General features: G+C 44.1%; 1 protein-coding gene and 1 long non-coding RNA gene across 2 annotated transcripts; both read right to left on the bottom strand.

Moving 5' to 3' along the window:
• On the bottom strand, positions 14,760-15,191 carry LOC109716152. Its single transcript, XR_002217855.1, has 3 exons — positions 15,064-15,191; positions 14,904-14,989; positions 14,760-14,825 (listed from the first exon to the last, which is right to left on the bottom strand). It is a non-coding gene; the product is annotated as an uncharacterized LOC109716152 (long non-coding RNA).
• Positions 18,899-19,387, bottom strand: LOC109716223. The gene has a single exon (XM_020241555.1). It carries the CDS (start codon positions 19,385-19,387, stop codon positions 18,899-18,901), a length of 489 nt encoding a protein of 162 aa, XP_020097144.1.

Below are 20,646 nucleotides of genomic sequence, written 5' to 3'. Positions count from 1 at the left end.
ATTAACCTTCGAATCTCCTCATTGTTCCGCACACACCATCGATTTTGGAATCGAAGTGCACCATCGGCGTTTATCGTGAAATCGCCGCCATAACCCTTCTCGATGTCGCGCCGCACCTTTTGGAGTTCTGGGTCCGCGGGTTGCAGATTCTTGATTCTCTCCAACAAGGTCGGTTGGACAACGAGCGCCATCAACTGAGCCGGAATCTCAGGAGCAACCACCTCAAGGTTCATTCGCTCCATGTCCAGCCAGAGGGGTGTTTGATTTGTAACCCACATAGCGAGGTTCTCCGCTGACTTTCTGCTAAGCGCATCCGAGACCACATTCGCCTTCCCCGGGTGGTAAAGGATATCAACATCATAATCCTTTAGTAGTTCTAACCACCGCCGCTGACGCATGTTAAGCTCTTTCTGTGTAAACAGATATTTCAAGCTCTTGTGGTCGGTGTAGATCTCGCAATGCGCACCATATAAATAGTGCCTCTACAGTTTTAAGGCGAAAATCACCGCCGCTAGCTCTAAGTAATGGATGGGGTAGTTTTTTTCATAGCTCTTCAGCTGACGGGACGCATAAGCAATTACTTTTCCGCCCTGCATCAAAACACACCCCAATCCTAGATAGGATGTGTCGCTATAGACCACAATGTCTTCACCCTGCACTGGTAGAGCGAGCATCGGAGCCGAAGTTAATCTTTCCTTCAACTCTTTGAAATTCCGGTCGCATTCCTCGCTCCAAGCAAACTTGGTGCCTTTCTGGGTTAGACGGGTAAGTGGAATCACTATCTTTGAAAAGCCTTCCACGAACCGCCTATAATAGCCTGCCAGGCCCATGAAGCTTCGAACCTCCATGATATTCGTCGGGCGCGGCCAATCCTTGATCGCCTCAACTTTCCTCGGGTCTACAGAAACTCCACCCTTGAAAATCACATGCCCTAGAAATGCGACCTCTCAGAGCCAGAAGTCACACTTCTTTAGCTTAGCATATAGCTTCTCCTCCCGGAGGACTTGAAGCACTATCCTCAAATGCTTGGCATGTTCCTCGTCGTTGCGAGAATAGATCAATATGTCGTCTATGAAGACCACGACAAATCGATCTATATACTCCCTGAAGACACGGGTCATCAAATCCATGAACGCCGCCGGGGCATTCGTAAGCCCAAATGGCATGATCATGAATTCATAGTGCCTATACCGCGTACGAAACATGATTTTCTGCACATCCTCCGGCTTGATCTTCAGTTGGTAGTAGCCGGACTGCAAATCTATCTTTGAGTACACACACGACCCTTGCAGCTGATCGAATAAGTCATCGATTCGGGGAAGTGGGTACTTATTCTTAATCGTGACTCTGTTCAACTCCCGATAATCCACGAAGAGTCGAAACGATCCATCATTCTTCCGTACAAACAACACTGGGGCTCCCCACGGTGATACACTCAGTCGGAAGAATTGCTTGTCAAGGAGGTCCTGTAACTGACTCCTCAACTCTTTCAGTTCAGCCGGCGCCATTCGGTACGGAGCCTTTGAGATCGGTGCGGTACCGGAAATCAAGTCTATGATGAACTCGATCTCCCGATCCGGCGATATCCCCGGTAACTCCATGGGAAACACATCCGGGAATTCCCGTACTACCAACAACTCTTCCAAAGTCGGAACCACTCGATCCAATTCTACAACGGTCGCCAAGAACGCAGCACAACCGCTGTTGACCCATTTTCTCGCTCTCGTAGCGGACACCGTCGCGGTGAAGCACGAGCTCTGACAAGCCCGATAACTGAACTCTTTCTGTCCTGGCTCACGAAATGTTATCACTCTACTCTTAAGGCTGCGTTTGGTTAGAGGGATATCCCAGAACAAGGCGGGATATCCCTCCAAACATAATGCATTTTGGAACAACCGGGTTGTTCCCGGAACAACCCGTTAAGCCGGGAACAACCCGGTAAACTTGTTCTCCCTAAAAGGGAGAACAAGCCGGAACAAGAGTTTGGGCTTTTTTTTTTTCTTTTTTTTTTTTTTCTGGCCTTTTAAATTTTTTATACTTTATTTTAATTAATTTCAAATAAATTAAATGAATGCACAAATTTAATAAATAAATATATTAATATAAATATTATTTTTATGATAATATATTTATACTTAAATTTTATTATATAATATAAATTAATTAAATTTGATATATTTTTTATTTTATTAAACTCTATCATTTATACTTTAATATTTAATTATATATATATTTTTTATTTGTATTAAAATTTATACTAATTATTAATTAAAAATATAGGGATATTGTTAGTATTATACTTTATTCATTAATATATTATGAATAAATTATAGAAAATAAATTATTACATAAAATAAATTATTATATATAATAAAATAATATATATTATTTTAAATTAGATTCTTACATAAAATATTATATTATAAATTACTATACGAAATAATTTTATAAATAATTTTATATAAAATATACTAATATAAATTAATTATTTTATTTTTAAAAATATATTTAGACGTTGTTCTAGACTTTTTATCCAAACGCTATTAAGGATATCCTCTAGAATATCCTCGAATGCATCCAAACACAAATTTACAATTGTTCTATCTTGTACCGGAATATCCCCTGTTCTCGGGAACAACAAAAGTTGTTCTCCAAAATTTAGTTCTCCAACCAAACGCAGCCTTACAATCAATCGTTGCATGATACTTAGAGAGCCAGTCCATGCCCAATATGACGTCGAACTCTTTAAGGTACTTGAGTTCTAACATCCAAATAAGCATTATCCAATCACCTAGTTGTACTGGACACGAAGAACACTCCGTATAAGTATTAAAGGTCAACCTAGGGCCCTCAACTCGCTACTTGCCCTCACTCGCCTCTATGACTATGTCATGCATGCGTGCGAATGATCTACTGATAAATGAGTGCGTGGCACCTGTATCAAACATAGCCCTGGAGCGAACTCCGTTAATTAAAACCATACCTGCCACAAGGTGATGCTCCTCCGCCTCCGTAGGCTCCTCGGCTTGGACCTGAGCGGCGAATACCCGTCCGCTCGGAGCCGATCGCGCCATCTCGGGCTGTCGCGGCGCCATCGCGCGTCCTGCTGCTGCTGCCACCGGTGGAGCTCCTCCATAATAAGCTGGAACTACCGGCGCCGATGCAACAGATGGAGCAAGCGAAGCTCCTCCTCCTGGGCAATCACGTATGAAGTGCCCCGGCTGCTCGCACTTGTAGCACTTGCCTTGGCGCTGCTCACAACGCGACACTAGGTGGTCTCCACCGCATATGACACACCGTCGCGCTCCTCAGCCCTTATGTTGAGTCCGCAGATACTTCGGGGGCTTCTTGGAACTTGGCTGTCCCCCCGAATTGCCACCTTGGCGCTTCTTGCCTTTATCCTTCGATTCAGCCAACAACTCGCGCTTCTCCCGGACATGGGCGTCACCATGCTCCGCCCAAAGTGCCCGGTCGAAGACCTCCGCAAAGGTCGTGAGCTTTAGTATCTGCACGGCCTTGTAGATCCCCAGCCGAAGTCCTCGTAAGAACCAGTCGGCCCGGTCCCGGTCATCTCTAACTACATCCGGGACACAGTCTATGATGTGGGAGAATTCCTGCTCATACTCCACCACTGAGCGGTCCCCCTGCTCCAACTTGTGGAACTTCTCCTGGAGCTTCCGCTTCAACATATCGGGGAAGTAGTTGGCGACATCGCCCTCTTGAACTCCTCCCGCAATATCGGTGGAACATCGAAAAGCCGATCTCGCTTCACTCGCTTCCATCATACCTTCGCTGCTTTTTCTAGGCAGTGGGTGGCGAGGTACACCCTATCTCTCTCTAAAGTGCGTAAATCTTCGAAGAGCGTTTCCATCGAGTCGATCCATGACTCGACCATCGCCGGCTCCACCTTCTCCCCCTCGAAGATGGGCGGATTGAACTTCTTAAACTTGATAAGAGCCGCCAATACCGCTCCCCTTCCACGTCTTCGGCCGTCACATCGGGAGTCGCCGAGCCCGAAGCCACCGGAGGAACAATTGCCGGCGGGGGACGTGCCACCACCGGGACTACCGCTATCCCCTCACCCTCAGCCGCTTAAGGTACACGCACCGAGGGTGCGGCGGACCGCCGCCTTCGGTCACCGTCGCAGCCGCCGCCGCAACCTACCGCTCCAAAAGCTCCTGGAGCCGCTCAAAACGGCTCTTCTGGCGCTGCACCACACCAACCAATGCGGTCACTTGCGCCCGTAACTGATCCATCTCGCTTGGTTCAGACTGCTCAGGCACCTCAGAGGACGGTGCCGAGGCGGATCTACGTGTGTAGCGTCTTGGAGACATTAGTCCCTGAAACGCGAATACTTGGTCAGTCATCTTAACCAATCACCTCGTCGCGACTACGACCCCAAATGATTCAACAGCGAAATCGGGCGGAAGCACACAAGTGCACTCGTTCTAGACTCTTGGCATCATGTCGTCGGCCGCCGACACAACCGCCTCAAGCCAAGAACTAATGCCACTTGAATCCATCTCTAGCATCTACTAGAGATATATCACCAACTTCAACCCAATTGAATTAACTCCCGCCACCGTTATAGGTTCACGTTCCACTAACGCACCTATAATCTTAAGGTTTACCGTCCTAGGGTCCCCTAGGTCATCCTAAACTCTCTCTTTACTTGCTCTTATTGCTCTGATACCATGAACATCTGTTACGCCCCGCGACTGCTACCAATTTGGCACGGCTCCGGCGCGTCGAACAGACGCCTAACGGACAGCACCTCCCCTGTCTGCCCAAGGCTCAACAATGAGATTGTGTACAAGAATTTACCCAGGATAGTAAATTCAATACATACACAATCAACGGGCACAACCAGTGCCAACAATAAAAGAGCAAGAATCCACAAGCATACACGAGTGAAATAAAGAGAGTTTACTAACTATTACATCACATTTGCATCCTTTTTATATTTACATCTTTCCCAAAATGAATACATGTTCATCTCAAATACATAAGTGGCTCTCCCAAAATATAAAGCATCTAGATACAAAATGGTACTCTAATGCATAAAAGGAAAGCTGACTATCTACTGCTCGGGCGGTATGCCTTTGTCGCGATCCTCGCTCGGCGCGCCCGCACTCAGCCCTGTAATGAAGTGGGGTGAGAACTATCTTCCATAGTTCCCAATGGGTTCGGCCGTCGACTCCGCCGATCTCCCTACTAGGTCCAAGTGGGCAAAAGTAACAACTAGATAGATAGATAGATATCCCAAGCAGTAAATGACATAATAGGAAAACTATGCTACTATACCGATAATCACAAGTAATGAATGCATGCATCATTTAGTAAAGGTTTACTATCATGCTACTATGTCCAATCATATCCAATAAGTGATATTCAATTACAATGCTGTTCTTTCATTTACCCAATCTTTGGCGAATCCCTTAGGTTCGCCCTCGCCTCACATCATTATCCCGTAGGGTACGGAGACTCAACTCGCTCTCGAACCCGAGATTGTCTACGGACATCAACTCTGTCCCAATCGCCCGACACTCCGGAGTACTTGACGATATGGATGGCTATACCACCCCGGATGGCTATACCACCCCAATAACAGACCGTGAGCTTGATCTATCCTCTCCATGTGAGGACACCCTACGAACTAGGGCCAGCAACTCTCTCGGAACTCACCTATTCCGACATTCATGCATAAGTGCTTAGCTATACTAAGTTCTTTGTTCACGAGTCGTTTACTAGGGAATCCATCTATCCCTAAGTTCACAAACCTCTAATGTCAAGTACACTACATTAGATGCTACTCGTTTTGTTCACATATCAATTATATGCCACTCGTTATATCACTAATCATCATCGAGTTCATCTTTTTCCTTTAGCACTATAGGATTCAATGTTCCGACCCAATCCTTACCTATCTAATTTATCAACTATTTAACTCACACTAGGTTATCATTTAGAAAGTATAAGGAAAGGAAATAACAATACAATCCTACAATGCATATGCAAGAGATGCAAGTCATGATGCACTAAGACATAGAAAGGAACTCGATTGCTTCGGGATGACACCCCCCACCTTTTGTCGACATAGAGGTTCTAGAAACTCTTCCCAACGGACGTTACGATGATGTCTCAGCCTTCTAGGTCGAAACTAAGCTTGATCAGCCTTGTTTTGCTGATATCTTTTCACCGGCTCGACGAATCGTAATTACGACTTCGCCCCTGCGTTTAGACACCTAGCAATTAGGTTTAGATGCCCTCAAATGAGAACAACCTCATAGATTTCCAAAAATCCCAATTTGCCAATTTGGAGGAGCCCTAGGTTTGCACTATAGCAAAATCCCCAATAGAAACCCTAGATTCTAGCTCTATGCATCTACAAAGCATGCTAAGGGTCCATTTGACCCATTTACAAAGCTAGAAATCAAACCCTAGGGTTCTACCATGAGAGGAGTTAGAAGCTTACCTCCTAAGCTTGCTCCAATAGTGTGGAGAGGAAGAGAGGGATGACCAAACCCTTCTCTAGCTTGCTTCACCTTCTTCTCCTTCTTTTTCTCCTTCTTTTCCTTCTTCTTCTCCTTCTTTTCCTTTTTCCTCTTCTTTGCTTCAAGAGAGGAGAGAGAGCTCTTAGAGAGAGAGAGAGAGAGAGAGAGATGTGTGTTTGGGGGTGGGAATGAGAAAGAAGAGAGGGCCCAACCCCTCTATACTCCTCAACTTATGTAACAATTGCAACCAAACCCATCAACTTTGCTTCCCTCAACCTGCTCTGCCTGGGCAGTTTTCGCGCACAGGGACCGGTCCCTTTATTGGAGGATCGGTCCCCGAGAGCAGCCTTTGCGAGCGGAGGCTGTCTGCCAGCCTTTATGCGTACGGGGACCGGTCCTTCCTTCCGGAGACCGGTCCCCGAGAGCAATGCTCTCGCAGGACGCTTACGGGAACCGGTCTCTCACTGGGGACCGGTCCCCCACAGGGACTTCTCATTGGTTAAGGGGACCGGTCTCTCCCGCTAGGGACCGGTCCCCGAGAGCTCAATCTGTAGAAGTGCAGATTTGCACTATTTGCTCTCGTAGACTCCAACTCCAATGCACTTTTGGTACTTTAGACATCTTCGGCTTTTCTGAAGCATACCTACCCGACAATTAGTCGATTCTGGACGAAGTACAACTCTTGGATTTCGAGAATTCACTTTCTTACACCCATATACAGCTATTGTAGAAGAGTAGTTTCGCAGCCTTATTGCTCTCCAATTCATCTCTAATTTATAGGAAAAAAGTGAAATTGCGAGTGCGATCTTAGAGAAAGCAGTCTGACGGATGTAAAAGTGGACTGACAAGAAATGGCAACTTTGGGAGCTCGCCAAGGAATACCGAGTGATGGTTATGTTTTAGCTGCATATGTTCAAAGTCTTGCGCAAGATGCACAAGGGATTGCTGCACAAATATGAAAGTATATATCTCTTCATCAAGTGTGTGGACAAGGGTGCTTACAAGCTACAGCTGCCCACGAACTTCAAAATCCACCTCGTCTTCCATGTTAGCAGGCTAAATTTGTACCATAAAGATGCGAAAGATTCGATCTACAGCGTGTCATAGTGCACCCTTGCAACCATGACCACTTAGTTTGACACAAGCGGAGCCTATCCTGGATACTCGGCTCACTTGGCGACGTGGAGTTCCACCTAGTCCCGAGTACTTGTTGAAATAAAAAATTTTCCCCACGATGAGGCTAGTTGGGAGAACGCTGACACGCTTTGGAAATACCAAGCACTCATCGACGAATTCCAAACACAGCACGCAACGAGGACGTCTACGGATTAGGTAGGGGAGTGTCAGGGACTTAAAGAATTCTCCGTAGCCTGAGTCTCGTGCCCAAGCGCTTGCTGAAACGAGCTATCAAGAAAGCCCAATTCTGCCTTCTATGGGAGAATAAAGGTTAGAAAACTGTTGCTTCAAGCCTTCAAAATTGCCAGCATACCAGAGACTGTCATGCTCATCAGAGGGAGGACGCTGGAGGTGGCAGATGATCAGAGGAGCTACCTCCTACAACATAAAGGCCAAAGAGACATTAATGTAGTAGTTGCAGATTGGGAGCTTGAGCATGGCTTGAATCGGTCAGGGCTTGCCACGGAGGTCGGAAGAAGGTCAAGGGTTGTCATGCTCTACCGCTCGATGGGCATTGGTAACAAAATTGACCGAATTAGGAGGCTCGAATTTGGGTCTGTGTGTTCTATCGCAGGGAGCTATTTACCTCAAGGGGAACTCTGGGAGAGGTCAGCAGCATTTGTAGTTGGGCGGGGTTAGAGTTGCAGGAGTTGTAGAGACCGACGGTGGCAGTGGACGTAACCAACATCAAAAGAGAGAAAAAATTGAGAGTGTAATGCCTCGCTTCCTAGGAGGTCACCTATCTTATAACTACTATAACTCCAGCACGCTTAATTCTCTAAACCTCGTGAGCCTAGCCACCACCCAAAATATTTTAGCCAAGTTAAAAGATTAAGCATGCTAGAGCTAGAGTAGTTCTAGGATGGGTGAATCCCTAGGAAACGAGGCATTATAGTTGGTATTAGAGCCAACCACTAGCTGAAAGTGTGAGACTAAGTCTCGGCTGAGCTAGGGTCATATAGTGGGCAGAGCGTTGTTTTCTCCCTGATGATCATTGTGGGTGGAGCGCGGCTCTCCACAAAATCAACTAAGGATAGCGATATAAGTTTCATATTGCCCAGTGCTTGTGAGTGTACTAGAGCTCGACAAGAACATCATGACTTAAAGAAGGGTGGATTGTGACATTCTTATTAGTCCTATATAGAAGGTTTAATAGGACTAAACTTTCGAACTCAGCTATAGCATTTTGTTTGTTAGTTTCACTTAAGAGGTTAAGAGGGTTAAGCGTGTTAGAACTAGAGTAGTTTTAGGATGTGTAACCTCCCTCGGAATAGAGAGAGAAAGCAAGAGATGGAGAGGCAAAAAGAGAGAAGCTTGTCCGAAGAAAAAATAGAGAGAGATGAGCCTATTCGGGCTCCCCGTTAATAGCTGGCGGCGAGATGGGGGTGGGGTGCATTGTGGAGAGAGAGAGGGTGTCAAGCCCGGGTTCTAGCGAAAGACAACCCGATGCATGTATAGACCCGCCATATACCTACAGTATACAAGGCATCTACCAAAATCATACTAGAAAAGTATTAATCAACAGAAGAGTCTAACATGGTATCAGGGCATAGAATGTGTAAAAGGTACAAGAAGTACTCAAAACAAGAGTGTACCATATACAATAACCTTTAAGGACAATAGGAAGCAATAGTATAAAACTGTAAATACAACACTCTAACCATCACTCATACATCACACGATCACAAAACAGCCATATATACATGTGGTAGTCTCTTTACACGAGTAAAATATCACCTTCGTCCACACAATTAAAACAGCGGGGTGATCACCTAGCGGGACTCCAAGCTACGCCTAGCTAGACGCGACTCCCTTGCCGCGATCCCTAGCTTCTCCCGCAGTGGATGGCTCTGTAAATAAAACAACAACAAAGAGGGCGTGAAAACTATTAGTCAATAGTTCTCAGTAGGTAAGCTGCCGACTTCAGCGAATTACACCACTAGGTTCATGATATATAAAAAGAAAATATGTACAACTACAACATGATAGGAATAACAATGATAATAAGCAACTAATGAGTAGTAGAACTACTATGTTTCCAATGCAACAACTATTATGCAACAGGTAAAGTAACTACTCTACACAAGCAAGCATGCTATATCATCTTATAAATGCACACTATCTAGTAGTGACCATTATATGAATAAAATTTAGTATCTTTGTTCAATTCATAAGGACCTACACAAGGTAGTCCGGCTTGCGCCGCTCCTAATGGCCCCGTAGTAGTATGCACTCCCCAAGATAATCCACTTTGGCACCCATTGTCGCACGGGCGAACACGATATCGCGTAGGCCAACTCCGGAGTGCTGTCTTGTGGGGAGCGATCCTTACAAGCATGTGCGAATGAGCACAATGGCAAGCAAGCATGATCCATAATACTAGATTCTCAATCGTCATGTCTCAAATATGGAATGTCCTCTACCGACCTATAGGTCGGGGTCTAAGTCCAACATCAAATGCTAGTTATCAACTAGATTATAACAACAATATGAAATTGATGCTAGTCTAAACATACTATGTTCATTCGCAACTTGTCTACACAAGCATATTAGTTATCATGCAATGGATTTAATACATTTACTCTCTACTCTATAGAGATGTAATGATACCATATGATGTAATTATAACTAATACATCGAACAATTCTTTTACAATGCTGCTAGCATATGCATATCAATTCTAGCTATGTGTTTATATATGTATAATGACCATTAACTATGCATGCTGCATGATTCATTTACATACAATTCTCTATTTTCTAGAGATTTAACTCGACCACATAATGTAGATATTTTAGATACATCTAAAACCATCCACATATTATACTATTAGCATACTACACATAGATTTCCAATTCCATGGCAATATTGAGAACATAGGGAGACTTCACCCATTCCGGTGAGGTCAAACCCACCAAATACGCATCGATTCGTGTCCGATCACTCAAGAGAAGATGCCCAATAGCTTCCAAGCAATCTATCACAATTCTAAACTCATTAGGAGCTTCGATTAAGCTCTCTACCAAGAACTTCAACAATTCACCTAGTATAGGTAGAATTATACCTCACTTAGAACCAAGTTTGATCCTAACTTCACTTCAGGTTGGAGCACACCAAATCCAACCAACAAGAGTCACCAAAACTCAGCCAAAAGAGTTTCACAAACCCTTGTTGTAAGCTAACACAAAGAACTCTACAAATACATCTATTACAGCATCAAAATAGTGAGAATAGTAGCTAGTTCACCTTCCAAAGCGCCAACTCAGTTCCTGCTGAGTTAGGGTTGAAGAACCACAGCCAAAACACTTCTTCCCACACTTCTACAGCTGCTTCAAGTCTTTCCAAACCAGCTAGCATCAAGAAGAGGATGAAAACAAGCTCAAATCCTCAATTTCCATCAACTCTACTCAAAACTAGAATAGAATTCTAGAGAGAGAAAGAGAACAGGTCTTATCCTATTCTTCAGCTCAAACACAATGGAAACCAGCTTGGGGGGGTCGAGCTAAGGCTTAAAGAGATAAGCAGTAGAGTGAATTTACCAAAAAACCCCTTATCCATATTTTGCTGCATTGGGTACCGGTACTCGGGCTTCGGGTACCGGTACTCAATGCCAAAAACAGAATTTTGAAGTTCTAATGCTAATTCACTCCTCCGGCCACTTAAAACACTCAAGTGACATGCCAATATACTATCGACAACCCTTCACAAGATCTAGAATAGTTCCAATACTATTCTAACACTAGAGCTTCGCAATTTGCTAAAGTTCAGTGTACTACATTCTCCCATCCTAAAATAGAGTTTCGTCCGCAAAACAAAGAAACAAGTATCTCAAGTTTCCTTCGAAAAAAGATGGGGATAAGCATTTTGCATTGCACTTTCCAACTTCCAAGTGGCTTCGCGTTCATTATGATTGCTCCAAAGCATTTTCACATAAGGTATCTCACGATTTCGAAGCTTTTTCACCTCACGAGCTAAAATTTTCACTGGTTGCTCTTCAAAGCTTAACTTTTCTCGTAGTTCCACTGGAGTAATTTCCATGACGTGAGTCGGATCGAAAATGTATTTCCGAAGTGTGGACACATGGAATACATTATGCACCCCCGATAGGTTCGGCGACAAAGCAAGCCGATACGCTACCAGGCCGATACGCTCCAACGCTTCATAGGGTCCAATAAATCGAGGGCTTAGCTTTCCCCGTATACCAAATATCTTGACTCTCTTTGTCGGCGAGACTTTCAAAAATGCATGGTCTCCAATCTGAAATTTCAATTCTCGTCGACGTTTATCAGCATAACTCTTTTGTCGACTTTGCGCTGTCATCAGACGTTCTCGTGCAAGTCGAACTTTAGATTCAGCCTCCTGCAACACATCTGGACCGAAAACCAACCTCTCACTTACTTCACTCCAATGAAGTGGTGATCTACACTTCCTACCATAAAGGGCTTCAAACGGTGTCATTTTTATACTTGCTTGGTAACTATTGTTATAAGCAAATTCTGCCATAGATAGATACTGTGGCCATCCGCTCTGGAAATCTATCACACATGCTCGTAACATATCCTCAAGAGTCTGTATAGTACGCTCGAACTGACCGTCTGTCACGCCCGGGTACTAGCGGAAGCATATCCGGTCGCGTGCACAGACCCGCCGTGTACACCACAACTCAAGTATACACAAGGCGTCTACAAACCATATAGTAAAAGCATATCATTCTAACCAGGTAATCAGAGCACGACTTTAAATTTAAACTTATACAACCCAAATCTTAATACAGGAAATAAGAATAACGTAAAATTTACAAAAACTTAATATACATCTCTGTACTAAACTACATAAACTGGTGGAGGTCGTCTAGTACACGTCCAAAAAGGCTCTAGCTAGCCGCAGACCCCTCGCTAAGAACCCTAGCCTTTTCCATGGTGGAAGGCTCTGTAAAACAACAACAAAGAGGGCGTGAGAACTATTAAACAATAGTTCCCAATGGGTAAGCCGCCGAGAGTGGCGAAGTACACCACTAGGTCAACTGTGGCATGAGTAGATAAGCAAGTAAATGCAATAAGCAAGTGAATGCAATAAGCCAGTAAATGCAATAAGCAAATGTAAAAGTAAACTATTCATGCTGTTTGCTCAACAATCAATAAATATCGATAGACTGCAGGTATCGATTATCATGATGAATTCTATTAATCATATTAGTTGACAATTTAACCAAACATATACCAGATTGCAAGCAAGATAATTCATTATTACCGGAATTACAGGTACTATCATGTAATTACTTTCTACATTAGCAAGAATAAAATATTCTTTATGTCGCTAACCAATCATGATGTTAACTTCTAGGTTATTCAGCACTAAGCTCACTTTGGATGTCAACTTTCTAGTTTGTTCATCAATAAGTTCACGTAACCCAAGACATATAGTAACTTTACTACTCTATCCAGCTAAGGTTAAAGTACTTGACATAACCCAATTTCCAACGGACTTACACAAGGTAAGTTCAAGCCGCGCCGTGCCTAATGGCCCCGTGGTAGTCAACATCCCCACTCTAGGAATGAGCCTCCCCCACGGCATTCCATTTCGGCGCTCACTTCGTACATTTGCGAGCATCTGTCGCTAAGCTGTTCGGGAGTGCTGGCTTGGGGGGGAGTGACCCCGCAAGCGTGTGCGAACGCGCACAATGGCATGCAAGCCATAGTCCATAGTACCAATCTCACAACAGCATCATGTCCCTGACATGGTATCTCAACTCAAGCCACTCCGAAACGCGGGGCTTGGGGGGCGCAACCCCCGCAAGCATGTACGAAAGAGCATAATGGCATGCTAGCTATAGTCCAGGGTACAATTATCTCAACGACATCATGTCTCTGACATGGAATCTCAACTCGACTCAAGGTCGGCACTGTAGTACCCAATTATAAGTCACTATCAACAACTTGTTGATATGATTCTACGAATAACTAGTATAACTTGACAAGTTACGGCTTCACATCACGCTAGTGATTCTATTAGGCTATACCTGGTCAGTTATTCACAATCTCTCATTACTCCTTACACATAAGGAAAGTGGTTTACTAATGTTCTGATCAAAGACTCATGGCACATATCCTGTAGTCCAATATAAATCTCTACTTAACTATACAAGTATGTTATCAGATCCAAATCTAGTTATTTACTAGATTATACTTAGTTGAATAATCATTCAAGTCATGCCATCTTATGAGATTCTAGTTACTTACTTGAACATATATCATAATACAAGTCTATCATGTGAAAGCATAAGCGATAAACTACTCTTCACATGATCTCTATGCCATTCCTTCTACAATTAGAAATGCATATGCAATCAAAGGCCTTTACCTGATCTTTCAGAGTATAGCAATCATACTTGCTATATAACAGTGCATAGCCAAATCCTAAATGCATCAATCTCTTTGTTGTTTAACAGAGCTAATTAGTCCATTTACGACTTTATCATTATATCCTTTTTGGATAACATCAAGCTAACACTGCATATGCAAGCTACTAGTATCATGAACACGTAGTACTTTAACAACATGTAACCATGTAGAGTGAACAAGTCACGAATCTTTCATTACTGTTTATCATATCCGATATGATCTACACATCAATGCATGTCGCATGAACTATACATATATTCACATGAATAAGGAATAACTTCAACTCAGATGTCAAAGGAGACATAGAGGGAATTCACCCATTTCGGGAAGGTCCGACCCACCTATCACCAAGCTCAATCCAGCCAATAGAAGTCCCGAAACTCAGCTCAGCGGAGCCCCAACTCTGCTGAAAACAAAACACGGAAGGCGCATCAAACTACGACCGAAATGTCCAATTTCGGCACACATTGTACGTCGTACAAAGTAATAACTTAAATTCCTGTTTTGGCTCAGTTCAATACCTCAAGTTTAGCCGCCAAAAGCTCTCGCATCACAGCCGGAGATAATCCGAAGGTCAATCGCAAGCTCGCTGCGAACAATCGCCAAAACGGCATCAAAACACTTATATACAAGTTAATATAATCAAAATTTCACGAATTCAGTTTTCGAACTGAAAATTCAACTTACCCCTGGTTGAAACACCTTCTAAACCAGCCCCCAAGGTCACTAATTGAACTTAAATAAGAGCGGAAACCTGCTGCGAACAACAATCCCAAAACTGCATCATTTTACTCCATTATAGATCCGAACTAGTTCATAATTAACTCCTTACCTTTCCCAAGCTTCAAAGCAGCTTATCCCTGGTCTAAAGTGGATAAATAACTCATCTCTAGCTGCTGTAATCCCTCTCCAATTCCGCTGGAAGCAACAAAACCGAAACGGTTCAAAATACGATACTATTCAACAAACTAGAGAGAAAGTGAGTTAATTACCTCCCTAAAGCTGAGATTCAGCTTTCCCTGTGATGAAATCACAGAAAACTCAAGAAAACTCCTCCTCTCCACGTCCCAAAGGCTTCCCTTGAGTCTCCAATTCAGCGAATATCGAGCGTGGCACGAAATCGGCGCGAAACGGCGAAAAATACTTGTAGAGAGAGAAACCCTAGAGAGAGAAAGAGAAAGGTGAAGGAAACCCTTCTCTGGACTCTAGCAACATCCACAGAGCTCCTGGAGTCGTCTTGGGATCAAATAGATAGGGATAGAATGTGAAATTACCAAAAAACCCTTGCTGCCACATTTCTGGCATTGTGTACCGGTACAAGGTGATGGCTGTACCGGTACAGCAAGCAGAAAACATTGATTTCGCCAGATCAATGCACTTTCTTACTTTTAACCCTCCAATCGCTCTCTAACTTGTCCAAAAACTTGTCCAACCCTTTTAGAATGTGTAGGGCAGTTTCATTTACCATTTCCCACGTTCGAACTTCGTAATTGACCAAATTCGAAGATTGCAATTGATAATGCATTTACGATGCACTTTTCCATTTCTAGTTACTTACTTACTCTAGTAACTTATCAAAAACCTTTCAATGGTCTTGCAAAAGTCGTAGACCAATTCCAAAAGCCGATCCAACCCTCGAACTTGCCAATAGGCTCAAGATTCAGTATATTACACCGTCACTCTGGGGGTGGAAAGCAATGCTAAAATCCAATCGAGTGCCTAAAGCATCGTGTAGGCTCCTCCAAAAATGTGATATGAATCGGGGATCCCGATCTGATACAATAGAAACAGATACTCCATGTAGTCGCACAATTTTATCAAGATACACTTGTGCGAGCCTCTCTCCTGACCAAATAGTATGAATCGGAATGAAGTGGGCATATTTCGTCAATCTATCCACAATTATCCAAATCGCGTCATGACCAGCTTGTGAGCGAGGCAAGCCTACAGTGAAACCATAGTAATCCTTTCCCACTTCCATACTGGTATAGATAGACTCTAAAGCTTCCCTGCTGGAAGTCGATGTTCAGCTTTTACCTGCCGGCATGTCAAACATCGTGCTACAAACTTAGCAACCTCCTTTTTCATCCCAGGCCACCAATAAGTCAATTTCAGATCCTTGTACATTTTTGTACTTCCAGGATGTAAAGCATAGGGTGAACGATGAGCTTCCGTAAGGATTTCTTCTCTAATACTTGATTCCGCCGGTACACAGTCTATTGCGAAATCTCAACAAGCCTTGATCATCCGCTTGAAAGTCATCAACATAATCGGTAGTGATTTTCGATTGAATCCTTTGCAACGATTCATCAAGAGCTTGCTTTTCTTTAATTCTATCCATCAGGGTAGGTTGCACTATCAATGACATTAGCTGCCAAGGCGTGTCAGGAGCTACAACTTCTAAATCCAACCGTCTTATTTCCTCTACTAACGATGGTTGCGAGGCTATAAACATTGCCAAATTTTCAGTCAACTTACCACTTAAAGCATCTGCTACTACATTTGCTTTTTTCGGGTGATACAGGATTGTCAAATCATAATCCTTAAGCAACTCTAACTATCTGCGTTGCCTTAAGTTCAATTCCTTTTGAGTAAACTAGTACTTTAAACTCTTGTGATCGGTGTACACCTCGTACCGCTCGCCGTATAAGTAATGACATCATACTTAAGTGCAAAGACTACGGCCTCCAACTCTAAATCATGTGTAGGGTAGTTCTTTTCATAATCTTTTAGCTGGTGAGATGCATAAGAAATTACTTTTCCATTCTGCATCAAAACACACCCCAATCCATTCAGCGACGCATCACTGTAAATGACATAATCCACTCCAGCAACTGGTAGTGCCAAAATCGGAGCGGTTGTTAACCGTTTCTTCAGCTCCTGAAAACTTCTTTCACAGATTTCATTCCACACAAACTTAGCTCCTTTATGCGTAAGTCGGGTGAGGGGAGTAGACATTTTAGCAAATCTCTCAACAAATCTCCGATAGTATCCTGCTAGCCCAAGAAAACTCTGAATCGCAGCAACACTAGTCGGCCTAGGCCATTCTTTGATTGCCTCAATTTTTTTTGGATCCACGGCTATCCCAGCCTCTGAAATTACATGTCCTAGAAATGCTACCTCTCGAAGCCAAAATTTGCATTTCTTTAACTTAGCAAACAGTTTCTTTTCTGGAAATACTTGCAACACCAATCTCAAATGGTTTTCATGCTCTTCGTCACTTTGAGAATTGATCAGGATATCGTCGATAAATACTACCACAAACCTGTCCAAGTAAGACTTGAAAACACGGTTCATTAAATCTATAAAAGCTGCCGGGGCATTAGTAAGCCCAAATAGCATAACTATGAACTCATAATGACCATACCGTGTTCTAAAGATGATTTTAGAAACATCCTCAGGCTTGATCTTGAGCTAATGGTAACCTGATTGTAGATCAATCTTGGAATAAACTTTTGACCCTTGGAGTTGATCGAATAAATCATCAATCTTTGGCAACAAATACTTATTCTTGATTGTAACCTTGTTAATCTCTCGATAGTCCACACACGATCGAAAAGATCCGTCATTTTTCTTAACAAACAAAACTGGTGCTCCCTAAGGCGATATACTAGGTCGAATGAAGCCTTTATCCAATAGATCTTGTAACTGTGCCTTTAGCTCCTTTAATTCAGCGGGCGCCAACCTATAGGGTGCCTTTGAGATTGGGGTAGTCCCAGGAACAAGATCTACCACAAACTCAACTTCCCTATCAAGTGGCATACCTGGCAATTCAGCTGGAAACACATCACCAAACTCCCGTACTACCAGGATATCATCAATCCTGAGAATTCCTCCATCCCTCACAGTGATACTCACCAAAAAGGCTACACAACCCTTCCGTTTCAACTGTCTAGCTCGCGAAGAACTAATAGTCATTGCGAACAACAAACTCTGGCCCCCCCTGTAAACAATCTCCAGCTGTCCCGGTTTCCGAAAGGTTACCGTTCTATACATGCAATCAATAGTGGCATAGTACTGTGTCAACCAGTCCATACCCAACACTACATCAAACTCATCTAGTTTGTATAGTGCCAACAAATCAACTGGCATGATCCAGTCTCCTACCCGAACGTGGTAGCTAGGGCAATACTCTCGAATGTCCAGAGTATGGTCGGGCACGATCACTCGTCTCGGATGCAAAGTAGGTACTAGCTGAATGCTATGCAACTCGGCAAACAGCCGATCAATAAAGAAATGCGATGCATCCGTACCAAACAATGCACGAACACGGACATCATTAATTAAAATGATACATGCCACGACCTCCTCTGCTGCTGTGGCCTCCTCGGTCAGGGCGGCATACATACTCCCACTCGAAGCCTGCCGTGATCCCTCAGACTGACGGGGTACAGGCAGTCGCCCAGTCTGGTACTGTGTCGACGGAGTCCCCTTACTCGGAACTGAGGACGCAGGTGCCAATGTAGATGATGGCGCTAGTGAAGAACCCCTCGGGCACTCAGAACGAAAATAGCCCTCTTGGCCACAGATGAAGCACTTGCCCCTACGTTGTTGACACTACGGTGGAAAGTGGGGACCACCACAGATCACACAACGCGGCGACCGACGGCGATCCGGCGCTCCGCGGGGCACTAAAGAACATTACCCTCTCGACTTGCTCCTTGGATACTTTAGCGGTCTCCTAAAGGGCGTCTGACTGCTACTCTCAGCCGCTGGCCTTTTTCCTTTACCCCGCTCCAATGCTTCCCCCTCCTTGGTAATTTCTGCACCCTTTTCTACTATCAGTGCCCAGTTTACCACATCCATGTACGTCGGCAAGTTTGACGCCTAAACCAGTCTGAAAATTGACGGTCGCAAACCCACCTCAAAGATACGGGCCTTATCCTCATCGTCCCTAACCACAAACGAAACACAATGCAAAAGCCGAAAAAACTCCCGCTCGTACTCGGCAACAATCCTATCCCCCTGTCGCAAACTACGCAGATCTCTCTCCATCTTCCTCTTCACACTTTGCGGGAAATAGGTTGTGTACAACAACTCTTTAAACCTTTTCCATGTAATAGCGGCTAAATCAGCGTGGGGATCCTCACGAATATCTGTCCACCACCGATAGGCCTCGCCGTTCAGATGGTGTGTCGCGAACCAAACCCGGTCTCGCTCCTCAACAAAGGTATTATGAAATAGCTTCTCCATATGCATCAGCCATTTCTCTACCACCCAGTGATCCGCCTTTTTCCCGTAGAAGATGCGGGGATTGCACCTCCGAAATTCATTCAGCCGCTCCATCATACGGTCTCGCTCCTCGCCTGCCACCATCATCGGTAACACTATCCCTGCAGTAGCCACATGCACTAGTGGTGGCACCATAGTCTCCTGTCAGGGCTCAACACTCGAAGCTGCCAGCGAAGGGCCTGGCGCTGGTGACTGTGCTCTCGCAGTCGTACCCCTCTCTGACGCTGGTGGCGTAGGATCCGGAACCACCTTGTCAGTCGTTTGCTGAAGTAATAAATCCTTCAACCGCTTCATCCTTTCCTCTTGTCGACGCGCATTGTCCATTTGTTGCTGTGCCGCCGCTGCCTGCCGTGTCACCAGATCTGTCAACACTGCACTGATCCTGCAACTCACGGACCTCACTAGATCAAGAGGTAACGGAGGTCTCCACTTCCTCCGCATCAGTTGTCTCGGCCGCTTCGGCGGTCCTAGAACGAGTCGTAGGCAGTTCGAACTGCAACAAACATAACAAGCGTAAGTTAATAAAACTCACACTATCGAACCCCACTCAAATGAACTAACCACCCAATTAGGCGAAAGTAATGAAATGTGCCACACACTAACTTCCGATGTCACGTTGTCGGCCGCCAACATGATCCTCTGCGAAGTTAGTAATTGTACATTTCAATCAAACTCCAAACATTCGGAGTTTATAAAATACCTAATCACTATACTTTCACTGTTAAAATCAAATAGATCTCGTCTCTCACGAGCCTATTTCCTATAGTCCAACCAGCTTAAGGTTTACTAGGTCTACTAAGACTCAACCCTAGGCTCTGATACCACTATAATCTGTCACGCCCGGGTTCTAGCGGAAGTCTACCCGGTGCATGTATAGACCTGCCATATACCTACAGTATATAAGGCGTCTACCAAAATCATGCTAGAAAAGTAATAATAAACAGAAGAGTCTAGCATGGTATCAGAGCATAGAATGTACAAAAGGTACTAGAAGTACTCAAAACAAGAGTGTAACATATACAATAACCTTTAAGGACAATAGGAAGCAAGAGTATAAAACTGTAAATACAACTCTCTTACCATCACTCATCTATCACACGATCACAAAACAACCATATATACATGTGGTAGTCTTTATACACAAGTACAATATCACCCTCATCCACACAATTAAAACAGCGGGGTGATCACCTAGCGGGACTCCAAGCTACGCCTAGCTAGACGCGACTCCCATGCCGCGATCCCTAGTCTCTTCCGCAGTGGATGGCTCTGTAAATAAAACAACAACAAAGAGGGTGTGAGAACTATTAGTCAATAGTTCCTAGTGGGTAAGCCGCCGACCT

The sequence above is a fragment of the Ananas comosus genome, linkage group 10 (genome assembly GCF_001540865.1).
Source record: "Ananas comosus cultivar F153 linkage group 10, ASM154086v1, whole genome shotgun sequence".
NCBI classification, from domain to species: domain Eukaryota; kingdom Viridiplantae; phylum Streptophyta; class Magnoliopsida; order Poales; family Bromeliaceae; genus Ananas; species Ananas comosus.
Note: the sequence above shows the minus strand (reverse complement) of the source record. Positions and strands in the feature narration are given on the sequence as shown.